Genomic DNA, 13,909 nt, shown 5'->3' on the forward strand with positions numbered 1-13,909 from the left:
TCTGGAAAAAGGAAGTCTGTGAAGGGCCTTTCCTGTAGGCAGTCAAAGCAGCCAGATGAACCTTAATGGAATGGACATTAAGGCCCGACTGCGCCAGATGAAGCAGATATGGAAGGATGACATCTTCCTTGCATGACGTAGGGTCATAGTTCTTAGACTTGCACCAGATGCAAAACCTCTTCCACTTGTAAGCATAGGAAGTCCTAGTGGAAGGTCGCTTAGCCTCCTTCAGTATGCCCATACAATCCTCTGGGAGATTCAGATGGCCATATTGCACTATTTCAGGAGCCATGCCGCCAAACTCAAAGACGAGAGGTTGGGGTGCACCATCCGCCCCCCGAACTTCGTGAGAAGGTCCGGCCTGCACGGCAGCTTCATGTGAGGAAGGAGAGATCGGTGAAGCAGGTCCGTGAACCACCACTGTCTGGGCCATTCCGGGGCAATCAGAATCATTCTCGCCCTGGATTGAGACAGCTTGATGAGAACCGCCGGAATCAGGGGAATTGGTGGAAAAGCGTACAGAAAGCTGTTCGACCAGTTGATCCATAACGCGTTCCCCAGCGTCCCTGGCTGGTAGTACCTGGAGGCGAAGCCTCGGCATTTGCTGTTTTCGGCGGTGGCAAACAGATCTACGACTGGAGTTCCCCACCTCGCGAAGACTTCTCCTAGTACTTCGTCGTTTATGACCCATTCGTGGTTTTCCTGCACGATTCTGCTCAGCTCGTCTGCCTGAACATTCTGCACACCTGGCAGATGGGTGGCCGTTATCGACAGTCCTCGAGCCAGAAGCCAGTGCCAGATCGCCTGCGCCTCCTGCGACAGAGTGCGCGATCTCGAGCCCCCCTGCTTGTTGAGGTAATACATCGTAGTCGTGTTGTCCGTCTGAACAAGCAGAGAGTTGGTCTGAAAGGACGGATGAAAGGCCTTCAGTGCCAAGTGAACAGCTCTCAGTTCCAGGAAATTGATGTGGTACGTGGACTCCGTCGGGGACCACGTCCCTTGAATTTGCAGATCTCCGGAATGCGCCCCCCAACCTAGGAGAGACGCATCCGTCACGATGGTCTGTGTGGGAATGTCCTTGTGGAAGGGAACGCCTCTGAGGAGATTCTCCTTCGAGCACCACCACTTCAGAGACTGAAGAGCATGTAGAGACAGTCGTATCCTGTCGTCCCAAGAACCTCTCCTCTGGTCCCACTGATCCTCCAAGCACTCCTGCAGAGGACGCATCTGTAGCCGTGCGTGAGGAGTGAGAAAAATGCAAGAGGCCATCGATCCCAGTAGAGAAGACACGGTCCTCACCGTCGTAGACGGAGTTTTCATGAGAGCCTGAGCCTTCCGAACGAGTGATAAACGTCGCTCTTCCGAAGGAGACACGCTTGCTGACAGCGTATTGATGGAGGCCCCCAAGTACTGGATGCACTGCACCGGAATCGGGACCGACTTGGACATGTTGATGTGCAACCCCAGCCTGTTCAAGAGAACGCACGTCTTCTGGAAGTGTGCTCGAGCTTCCGAGAAGGAGGAGGCTTTGATCAACCAATCGTCCAGGTACGGGTAGACAAACACCTTGTTCTTCCTCAGGTGTGCCGCTACCACTGCCATACATTTTGAGAATGTCCTGGGTGCAGACTTCAGTCCGAAGGGTAGCACCGTGTACTGATAGTGATTGGTGCCGACTTGAAAGCGCAGAAATTTTCTGTGTTTGCATGCAATGGGCACGTGGAAGTATGCGTCCTGTAGATCTATGGCACACATCCAGTCTCCCCGTTGCAGCTGAGGGTAGATCTGATGCAACGACAGCATGCGAAACTTCTCTCTGCGAATCCACTTGTTTGCCTGCCGCAAATCCAGAATGGGCCTGAACTCGTTTTTGTCCTTCTTGCGGACAAGAAAGAACCGAGAGTACAGACCTCTTCCTCTTTGAGACAGAGGTACGTCTTCGATCGCCTTTTTCCTTAGCAGAACGTCCGCCTCCGTCTGAAGCTCGCGCAGTTGATACTGCGAGCTGACGGGAGGAATCGATGGAGGAGGGCTGGTGAAACGTAGACTGTATCCATTGCAAACAATATTCAGCACCCACTTGTCCTGAGTAATTTTTCTCCACTCTGCCAGAAAAAATTGAACGCTTCCCCCCACCGGAGCGGGTAACGGACGAGGGGGAAGTAACAGCTCAGGGACGGGACCCGGCCGGGCCCTTGGTCGCGGTAGAGGACTGTTGACGACCTCTACCACCCTGTCGCTTCTGGAAGGGCTGCCTGTACTGCTGCTGCTGCTGCCGCTGTTGATGTTGACCAGCAGACTGCCCCCTTCCACGACCCTGCGCCCCAAACCGACGCTGGTACTGTCGGAAGGGTTTCTTTTCCTTGGGCTTTTCCAGGCCCACTGCCGTCAGGGTCTCCGCTTCGGCCTTCATCCTGGCCATCTCATCATCCGCGTGCTTCCCGAAGAGGGTATCTCCGGAAAACGGGAGATTCGCCACGCGTTGCTGTGCCTCCGGTTTCAACGATGTCAACCTGAGCCAAGCATGGCGTCTCTGGTGAATCCCGTGGCAATATCCGTGCGCGGACAGCAACGATATGTCTGCTGCAGCGCCGATGGCCTGATTAGAGACCAACATCCCCTCCTTGACGATCTCCACAAAGTCCTCCTTGCGGTCTCGAGGGACGAGGTCTGCGAACTGCTCCATCGAGTCCCAAAGGGACCGGTCGTAACGTCCCAGCAAAGCCGAGTCACTGGCTGCCTTCATGGACGAGGCGGATGTCCCACACGCCTTGCGACCAGCAGAATCGATCCACCGGCTCTCCTTGTCCGGAGGCACCGTGGACGCAGGGGAGGTGGAATGAAGCTTCCGAGCAGCAGTCACGATGACTGAATCCGGTACCGGGTCTTTCCTCAAGAAGGCTGGGTCTGAGTCCGGAGCCCTGTACTTTTTCAGTATCCTGGAAGGGACAGATCTCACCGTCGCCGGCGTCAGGAATAGCTGTTCGGCGGGCTCAAGGAGCCCCGGCACCAGAGGTAACAGGGGGCGAGACAAGTGCCTCTTGTGTAAAGTCTCAAAGATTACCGAGGTAGAAGCCGTAGGCGCTTCAACCTCAATGCCCAACTTCGCCGCACCACGCAGGAGAACCTCCTGAAATGTGCTAATATCGTCTATCGGAGACACCCTAGTCTCCGGCGAATCGGACAGCGTGGGCGAGTAGGAACGGGTCCCAGAAGGAGAACGTGACCTGGACCGACGTCTCTTGTGATGATGCCTGGATCGTGATGAAGATCCGCGGCCACTCCTCGATCTGTCCCGTCTCCCCGAGCGAGACCTCGACCTCTTGGGCCTCGGACGCTCCTTCGGCCTCCCAGGGTCAGGAGCTCCAGGCTTCTTAGGAGTCTTCTTCGGAGGCGTCGGGAACTTAGGCATCGACACCTCCCTCGGTGGGATCGGGGGTGGAGGGGCAACCGGACGCGGGTCCCGCGGAGCCGGCTTCGGAGGCGGGGTAGGGGCCTTCGGAGGAGGACCCTTCGGCACAGCAGGCCGCGGAGGAGGCGTAGACGGCTTCATCGGAGTATCCACCCCGGAATGCGCCGGTCCCGGCGAGCCATCACCTCTACCAGAGAGTGGGGAGCCCCCCACAGTCCTGGGCCTGTCCTTAGGACCTACAGACGCTGAAGACCGGTGTCCAGACGACGACCGATGTCCCCTCGACGTCGAACGGTCCTTCGGCGTCGACCGAATCACACTCCTCGACGTCGAACCGTGTCTTCGTCTCGACGTCGACCCCGACCAGATCGACGAGCCACGAAACCTCGACGACGGGCGATGGTGCCTCGACGGCGACCTCGACCTCTTCGCCGGTCTCGACGTCGACTTCCTGGATCGCTTCGACGGCGACCCTTTGGATCTCCTCGACGTCGACCTCTCCGACCTTCTCGACGTCGATCTTCTCGACCGTCTCGACGTCGGCCTTTTGGAATGCTTCGACGTCGACCTCTTCGGCGCCGGAGATGCCTTTTGTCTCGACGGCGACCTTGACGACGAGGATCCCCTCGACGACGATGTCCTCGACGGCGAACGGCGGTGTCGCCTCGACGGCGAGCGCCGACGCCGGGCCCTCCGATGTCGATCACTCGACGCCGACAGCGACGACGAGGATATCGACACCGGCTTCGACGGCGGCCGGAACACGTTCCTCGACGTCGACGGGCGACGTTTTCTCGACCCAGAGCCCTGGGGAGACCTGGAACTGGCCGTTGACCGTCCCCTCGACGTCGTGGTCAGCGCAACTGACCCAGACGGAGACCTTGGGCGCGGGCTGGTCTTCCTGCCCCTGGGGAGCCCCCCAGAGGCCTCAGCATGGGTAGAAGGAGCCCCTCCTGACCCACCTCGTGCCTTCAGCTTCCTCTCCTCAAGCCCCTGAAGCCTGATCTTCTTCCTCTCCTTCAGGGTCCTTCCAGAGAAGCTTCTGCAGATCCTACACTCCTCAGGGATGTGGGAAGAGGGAAGGCAGAGAATACAGACCTCATGGGAGTCTGTCTTGGCCTTCTTTCTTGAGCACTCAGGGCACTTGTCGAATAATGCAGGCATTATTGGACAAAAAAGAGTGCAGAAACACAGAAAGAAAGTCACCAGAGTACTTTAAAAGTACCAAAAATCGAAATCAGTGTAAAACACCAACAAAAACCCTTGAAAGGGAGAGCTCAATGCTCCAGGGTCCTGCTTGCAGGAGCCGGAAAAAAGAACTGAGGCTAAGTTGGACCTGCTATGCATTCTGGGATACTGAGAGAAGGTTCTGGAAGGTTCTCTTAAAGGCACAGTATCCTAATTAAGCCACATAATGGCAGCCTATGGGGCTTGTCTGTCCAGGTTCTTCTCTCTATCATTCCTGAGGGATTTTGCTGTTAAGCAAGGGAAATCTGTACAGGCTTTGCTGTTTTGTGGATTTTATGGTGGAAATTTCTAGTTGAAGTACTGGACAGTGTAGCCTTTTGGCTGCATTATCTGTCTTTAAATTCTCTCTTAAGTGTCTATGCATTTTCTGCATTTTTTGACACTGTAAGAGATTATTTTTGATTGCTCCGGGGTCCACGCACATGGGCGGGACTATTCACTAGATTATGACTATACACAGAGATCCCCTACTACAGAAGTTCGGGTTCTTTCAAATTAGGTGGCTGTGTTATTAAACTTACTATGTTGTTACAGGCCTATTGCCCTTTTACATCATATACTGTATGTTGTATATTTTTACACTGTATGCTGCTATTTTAATGTACCAGGGAATCCCAGCCTGAAGACAGGGATTTATTTAAGCATGTGAGCATATAAAAAATCCAATGCTTGAGAACCATGGGTGTATTTTATCACAAGGTGGAATGTCTAATGTCCCTCGTATTAAATTACTGACAGCGATGTACCCTTTCATCCCTCTTTTTGAAGAAAACATGTGGTACCCAATATAGTGAGTTCTGTAGGAGGTATAGAAATGTGGGAATTTGTTAACCCTTTCAAACTGGAATCAAGACATTCTGCACACTCCTGTTGAACACCAGGAATTGTGCAATTTCAAGCTCTGATCCTGGTATCCTTTACCTCTGTCACACTATTTATGAAATCTAGTGTCTGTAGATTTCTGAACACTACACTTTTGTTTCCCAAAATAAAGACTGTCCATTCCAGAGACACCCAATGTATTCTCCTGCTTGGCTCTAAGAGCAACAACTAGTGTCTGTAAAGAAACACCTCAAGACCTGTTAAGACCTGGCTATTAAAAAAACTTGGGTTTAAACATGAGTACATGAGACTCAATTCAATACCTTTTCAATTTGTTTCTGTTTGCTGATTTCTTTTTGCTGCTTTTCCTTTACCCTCTCAATTTCCTTTTGTTTTTCTGATGCCTTACGGTCCTACACAAAAATATACAAAAAAAATAAATCAGAATTTGTTTGACAAGGCAGACCTTACAACAGACTAACCTATATACTGATACTTGGATAGTTAGCTGAAAACAGCTAAGATCATCAGCCAATAGAGAAACATTAGCTGTACATACCATGCTTTTTTTAGTGCATTAAAAGGTTGTTTTCCGAAATAAGACAGGTTTGTTTAACTTAAAATGTGTAGAATGGTCATGGCTCTTCTGATACTCTTGTGAAGTGCATACGCCTCAAATGCTGTACAATTCCACAATTAATATTGTGCTAATGGCTTGTTTATTGCATTTGTAAGAGGCAGTTAGATAGCCTTTGGCCCATGTTTACTTCATCTGTGTGGGACAGAGAACATGGCCTGCAGCCATGCCTTTCAAGTAACACTCAGACACATCTTTGACTGCGTTTTGTATATAGTTAATAGGTCTACCAGTTTAATTCACGAAGCATGACCTGCAGCCACTGGAAGTGGACAACGGTATTTAGTATTTGGTAGTGGTGCAAACAGGGTAGGGCCTAAAGTCTTCCACTGCATGTAAGTAATAATTAGGTTTATCTGTTAGGAAAGGAGGAGGTGGCTGGGTACAGATGGCAAAAGGAGGCAATAAGAGAATGACATTAAGCAGAGATGGCCAACACCCAGGCTAAGACACACTTTGCAGACCCCAGTTGATGTGCACACTCAAGTGAAAACCAGCACTTCTGTGCCATGCTATCCACACCATGGAACACACAATTCATACAGCAAACATGAAATAATAAGGCAGAAGAGGCTATAGTGTTGCTCCCAGCTGCAGGAGGAAGTTACTTCTTTTAAGAACATCCATTTATCCTGTAATAAGCTCAGCACAAAAACCAAGACTACACAATTGTGAAGGAAGCACCAAGGAAAAGCAGGCACCTCCTAAACACAACAAAGTTCCTATTAAACAGTGTTTGGATAAATGCAAGTAAAAACTTCATTAAGGAGAATAAAGGCAACATTGGACACAACATTGATAGCAAAGATGTATTTGCCATCTCTAAAACGCCACAACTGTGCGACAGTCCACAGCAGGCCATCTTTGACACCTCTCTCTACAGTGGATCTCTCAACCACCTCAGCTCAAGAAACTCAGATTATATAAAAGGCAACATTATCCCAACATCAATAGTGAAATCCATTTATGGCCAGAACAAAACCTCTCCTCAACAGGATCAACATAATCATCAATAAACTTTAAAACTACAAACTAAACTACATTCAAGGCATCTTCTCCAACCTACTCGAGACTCAACAAACGTTGTGGCTCCAAAAGAAACCAGAATAGACTTTACCAACATGGCCAATTACTGCAAAATCACACATCTAACATCCTAGGGTAATATCACTTGGAGCCCGGTATTGAGGCAAGGAGGGGGGCCAGCCAGGACCACAAGCCCCAGTAGCCCTTGCGGCCATAGCCGCTACAATCCGGCGGCCAAAGGCGCATAAAGCTGATGGTTGGGCCCGCAGTGTGGCAGCCCGCTTTCGAGGCACTGAGGGGGGCCAGCCAGGACCACAAACCCCAGCATCAGTAGCCACCACCATCTGGCGCACGGAGGCACATAAAGCTGACGGTCGGGCCCGCAGTGCGGGAGACCATTATCGAGGCAAGGAGGGGGGCCAGCCAAGAACACAAGCCCCAGCAGCCCTTGCGGACATAGCCGCTACCATCCAGCGCCCGGAGGCGCATAAAGCGGACGGTTGGGTCCCCAGTGAGGGACGTGCGCGGGCGTGTCCGGGTCAGGCCTGTCGGAGCCCGGAGGATCCTGGGCTGGGCCATCTCCCTACCATTTGACTTCCAGGAGGTACGCTATCAAAACTTTGCCTTGCCTTTATTTCACTTACTCTTTATTGCTGTCGGGTGCTAAAGCTGAGACCTCGTTGACTGTATGACTTATTGGGACCTAGGGACTATATACAGGGGGGGTACCACTGATGCTATGTTTCAATCTTTTTATGTGTATACTTTGGGTTCTTTGTTTATTGTACTAGTATATCACAGCAGTATTTTGTCATAATCATAATCATGGGAAAGAGGAAGGCTACCGAGGGGTCCTCTGTCACTGCTAAAACCAAAAATTCAAAAAGAACAGCCAAATCTGCTGGTGGGAATTGTGTAATTGACTGTATCAACAATCTTACTGTTGAATGTGAGGACCTGCTACATTCTGAATCACCGGTATTGCGGGTCACTTCAACTACTTTGGATTCTACCTCACTGGGTACTCCTACTTTACAACCCTGCATACCCAGCATGTTCGCAAAGGCAGTGACACAGCCTACAAACATGGTTGTACCACAGAGAAAATCTCTTAGTCCAGAAGCAACAGAATTATCTCACTCACCCACCATAGCTGACTTTGTCCATTGCACCAATCGATTCTCTCTGTTATCAAACATAATTGATGACCTTACTGATGTTCTAATAATTCCTGTTCCACCTCCTAAACCCGCCCTGGAGATTATGCTACCTGAACCCTCACCTCAATCAAGTAGGGAATGTACTGTTTTAATCAATGAATTAAGAACCGAGGTGGGAGAGTTAAAAACTGTCATATCTAGACTGGTTTTTACAATAAGTAAGTTAAAGTGTGTAAAAGATACTGATACATCTACTATTCTGAACAGCCAACCTACAGAGACTACACAGAGCATCCAACAGTTTGAAGCACAACAGTCTGTATCACGACCTCTTGCCTCCTACCCACAGGGGACCTATGGAGCAAAAGAGGAAGAAAGTAGGAATTGCAGGTCCCTAAAATGCCAGTCAAACCCTCAGTATCCCCTGTACTCCCAGCACAATACTAGAGTTAACACCTTGCAACAGCAGAGTAATAGTACCCAGAGCAACTTTAGATTGCCTAACTTTCACCAGATGCAGGCACCAAATCCTTTAAGGATTATTAACCCTTGTCACGCTACTAGAAGAGGGTGGAATTACATGCCTGCCTATTGCTCTAGAAGCAGGCCTACTGATTTAAAAAACAAGGTTGCTTTGATAAAGGTACCCAAATTGCAGCCCCATGTAAAGTTTGAATCTGGAGATTCCCTTATAAATAAAACCACCCACTGGATCTGGCATACTAGAGGTTGCCGCTCGATTATCAGAGGACATCCTCTGTGCCTGAAGGAGCTCCCCCAAGAACTCAATGTTCGACACAATAGAACTAACCTTAAAAGACGCTAGGATGGTGGATGATTCAGTGGCACTAGATATTAGGACAAATCCTTTAAAAAACTCCCACATCAGATTTAAGTATTGCAGACGAGGAACCGATGTATTACAGGGTTCTATACTAAGGAAGGGGCCCTTATCCCCATTGCGAGATGTGGATTGACTCAGTAATATTAATAACTCTTCCCTCCCCATCCCTGCATCGCTCCATGTAAAACTTTTGGAAGTCAGTCATACTGTTGAGCTATCCACTACTAACTTGTATCCTGTAGTAAAAATTGATGTATTACCCAACAGCATTATTGGCGCAGCAACGGCAATTGCAAAAGACACACAGTTGATGGACGGAATGCAGAACAAATCAAAACATTCACCCCCAGTCAAGAGATCTGGGTTAAATCCATCATTCTTTTGCTCACTATGCCACCCCAGTTTAGACCTGGCCATATGCAAATCAGTCTTGACCCTGTGCCTCATGGGAACAGTCCAGCCTGAACTGCCAAGCCAAGTCCTCCCTGGACTGGAAACAAGCATCCTATGACTGGTTTCGGGGTTTCACAGTGAGCCCTGGACCCACGACTGGGCATACCTGGCGCACTTAGGGCGAGAAAGCAAAAGACACACAATTGATGGCCGAAATGCAGAACAAATCAAAACATTCACCCCCAGTCAAGAGATCTGGGTTAAATCCATCATGCTTCACATACCCTATCTACTGATTCAACAACTGATAATGTTGTCTATTGATGTATAGATCCATAGACGTTTGCCCATACCCAGTAATGAGGCAAATAATAGACTAACCCTAATCTCCTGGAACCTGGCGGGGATACACTCAAAATGACAAAACCCCAAATGGGATTCCTTTATAGACAATAATGATATCTGCATTTTCCAGGAGACTTAGGCTGTGGACAGGGTACATTTAAATGGCTACACGACTTATAGTGTGGAAGCTAATGTGCCAAAAAAATCAGGTAGAGCCAGCGGGGGGACAGATAACTCTTGTTTATGTTTACAGATTTCTAGAGCGCATGGCTGCCCGTAAGCGTCCCAGCGCTAATGATAGAACAGGCGAGGACAAATGAGGAGGGTTTATGGGAACAGCCAGGACTTCAGAAGTTTGCGAAAAGAGAGAAGGTTGGGCTGAGCACGGATGTCCGGTGGGAGTGAATTCCATAGTTTGGAGGCGTGATACGAAAAAAAGGCGGCCTCCTGATTGAGCCCTTTTAATCCTGGGTATTGAGGTCAGGTGAAGGTGCGTGGACCGAAGGATTCTATTGGTTTTATAGAGAGCAATGAGATCTTTTAGGATAGGGGGAGCCTTGCCATACATGATCTTGTGAGTAGTGCAGAGGGCCTTAAAATGTACTCTTTCAAGTATAGGTAGCCAATGAAGTGACCTGAGGGCTGATTTGGCTGAGCAACGGTTGTTGGTGCCCGTAAGAAGCCGGGCGGCAGTGTTTTGCACAACCTGTAATTTAGCTGTCACTTTCTTTGGAGCGCCGAGGTAGAGGGTGTTACCATAGTCCAGTTTGGACAATATAAGGCCCTGGATCAAGAGTTTCCTAGACTGGATGGGGAGCAAAGGTAGGAAATGCGAAAAAGGCCATAACAAGCTCCGGCCGTTTTTCTGGCTTGGGTGCTGAACGTAAGGGCTTGGTCCAGCCAAATCCCCAGGCTTTTAATATCAGACTTTGGAGTTGGACCCATACAAGGGGGCCACAGAGTCTCAGGGCGAAAGTGTGACTGGTTGCCCATGACCAGAATCTCCGTCTTTCCGCCGTTAACCTTAAGATGAGACCTGTCCATCCAGCCGGTTATATCCCCAAGACAGGAATAGAGATCGATGGAAGGGTGATCCTGTTGACTTAGTGATACAACAAGCTGGGTGTCGTCGGCATAGGTCAGAAGCTTAATTCCATATGGAGTGATGATTTTTTCAAGGGGGGCCATATAAACATTAAAAAGCGTGGGGCTCAGGATGAGCCCTGAGGGACGCCGCATTGTACTGGAGTTGTGTTGGAGATGAAGTTGCCCTCTGCCACCTGATATGATCGGTTGTGTAGAAAAGATTTCAGCCAAGACAGGGCAAGTCCTGAGATACCCAGGTCTCTTAACCGATGGATCAGCATAGGATGATTTACGGTGTCAAAGGCCGCACTTAGATCCAGGAGGATCACTGCCACTGATCCCCCTGAATCTATGATCTTTCTAGCTTCTTCAACTACCGCTATCATCGCGGTCTCTGTACCCTGACCCGGGCGAAAGCCCGTCTGTGAGGGTTTAAGTAGGTCGTTTGATTCAAAGTAGTCAGATAGCTGCAGATTGATAAGCTTTTCTGCCACCTTGCTGATGCCTGGCAGAAGGGAAATGGGCCGAAAGTTGTTCAATTCCAGGGGGTCGAGATTGGGTTTTTTAAGTAAAGCTTTAACTACAGCCGTTTTCCAGCTCGGGGGTACGATACCCTGGGAAAGGGAGATGTTAATCAGATTCACCAAAGGGGCAAGGATGGTGGGTGCTACTAATTTTAGGATGTTCCATGGAGCTGGGTCTAGCAGAGAGCCGCTTTTAATGGACTGAAAAATGGGGAGAAGAGTATCTTTTGTGATGGGGGCGAACTTATCCAGACTGGGCTCCGCATGCTGTGAGGCTAACGGGGGCGGTTCAAAAAGGTCGGCAGAATTATACAGGGGAAGATCCTTCAGAATGTTTTGAATCTTCTGGTCAAAGAACTTGGCTAGCTCATTGCAGCGGTTCTCTGAGGGGTCCACGGGGCAGGGGGGGTCCGGGGGTTTTTGAAGCTTTTTCACAATTTGAAATGTTTCTCTTGAAGAGCTCGCGGAGGATCAAATTATTTCTTCAAAGAATGCGGCTTGCACCGTTTTAAGGGTCTTTTTATAGTTTAGAATCGCGAGTTTGTAGTCCTGCTTTCTGCGAGGATCATAGTCCTTCCTCCATATCCTTTCAGACTTTTTACAGAATTTTTTTAGGAGCCGAATCTCCTTGGTAAACCAGGGCAAGGTGGTTTTGCCCTTTGGTTTAAAGGAAGGTTTTTTCGGGAGAACTATGTCCAGGGAGAAATACTCTAGCTTGTAAGTAGTACAAATGGTTGGCAATAAATTCACAAGATCTACTTTTCCAACAGGCCTGAATTTGACTGTGTTTAATGTCTACGCTAGGTCTGAACCTCATAGTTGTTAGTCCCCAGTATTATCGTTGTGAGATGATTTGGTGGGAGTGCATCAAAGCAACTCTAAAATCAACTCTAAAATCCTAGTAGCTTGGGACTTCAATGCTGTTTTGAACCTTCTCCCGTACTAAGTACCTAACTAGAGTAGGAAAATGAGACATGGGGAATTCCTAATCTGGGAACGACTAAATGATGCCATCGTCTACGCTCCATTTCCCTGCAGATTGCATCACTGGTTACAGGAAGGAGCTTGAGTGCATGCAACGGGAGGACTGCATCAGACATAAATAGGCAAGCCACTTTCAAACGGGGTGCCAGCACTAGTGTCATCGATTATATTCTAGTTGACTTTAGAATCTGGTCACTCGTAGTGGATATGTCATTCACCCCGAGAGCGATCACAACCCCTTGCTGCTAAAACTGATGGGAGCTGCCCTGGACAGGAAGCTACCCAGCTGTCTCTCAAGGATGGAGGAGCCACTAGTAACCAATAACCGTAGAAAAGTCACCTGGCCCAACTTCCTTCCAGGCATGGTCCTATATGCTTGGATTTATGAGTTAATTATACACGACCTGTCTGGTCTGAGTGGTAGCATGGAATGTGCACACTCCTCAGGGCCAACTCCCATACTATCAGTGCACAATGAATTTTCTGGAGCACTGCAAACAGTATTTACTCAAAATAATTCTAGTACCAGGCCCGCTGGTAAAATGAATAATAAAATGGTTTAATTGCGAATGCAAATTAGCAAAGGGGGCATTACAGCTAGCGGTTAAGGAGCATAGTCAGTCTGGGGTAGCCTTGGCACGCAATAGATACAAAACTGCACTTGCGAAAGCCAAGCGTGACTTTGCAGATAAAAACTAGCAGGACTGAGTACGAGCTGCCAGATGCAAGGACACTTGCATGTTCTGGCACATTCTTGCAAAGCAAAATACGGAAAATACAAACATTCTTAGCTATCATATCCAGCCGGAGGTTTGGGTTGAGAACTTCTCTTCATTATATTCCAGGAACAAGGTGGCCAGCCGTACATACAATTCTAGAACTGATCAAAACATTTCTAACACACTTCCTGCTATGCTTACGACTGTCACCGCATTCGTTTTTAGCCTGGATGATACCCTGTCAGCAATCAACAGACTCATGGCAGGAAAGGCCCCTGGCCGTAACTAGATACTAGGAGATTTATATAAATTGGAACCCATGATATGGGCCCCTTAGATAAATCTCTTGGAGGCGAGCTGAGAATCACAATATACAAAAAGGGAGACGCTTCCATCCCCTCCAGTTATAGACCCATCAGCCTGATTGATAATCTGCAAAAGATCTTGCAAAGACACGTTCTGGACAAACTTCAATTCTTGATAGAAGAGAAGGCGATACTGTCTCCGTACCAAGCAGGCTTTTGCTACAAAATAAGCACATGCGACCAGGCTTTTAGATTTACCCTATCAACTTGGAAATATGTACTACTGAAGAAACAAAAACTTTACGTAGCTTTTGTCGACTTAAGATCCACGTTAGACTTAGTACTGCGCGAAATGATTTGGAGTACTATGCTCGACCTAGGCACTCCTATTGATTTGGTGACCC

At 48.8% G+C, this 13,909-nt stretch overlaps 1 protein-coding gene across 2 annotated transcripts in view; it reads right to left on the reverse strand.

The window, feature by feature from the left end:
• The window catches only part of APPL1 (adaptor protein, phosphotyrosine interacting with PH domain and leucine zipper 1), a 240,172-nt gene that overhangs the window by 21,475 nt on the left and 204,788 nt on the right, over positions 1-13,909 (reverse strand). The window contains exon 21 of one of the 2 annotated variants that reach the window (XM_078661572.1): positions 5,806-5,895. The exons of the other annotated variant lie outside the window; for it this stretch is intronic. Coding sequence (XP_078517698.1) covers positions 5,806-5,895 — 90 coding nt within the window. The remainder of the gene's footprint in view (positions 1-5,805; positions 5,896-13,909) is intronic. 2 annotated transcript variants of the gene reach the window in all.

This window comes from Lissotriton helveticus, chromosome 9 (genome assembly GCF_964261635.1).
Source record: "Lissotriton helveticus chromosome 9, aLisHel1.1, whole genome shotgun sequence".
Taxonomy (NCBI): domain Eukaryota; kingdom Metazoa; phylum Chordata; class Amphibia; order Caudata; family Salamandridae; genus Lissotriton; species Lissotriton helveticus.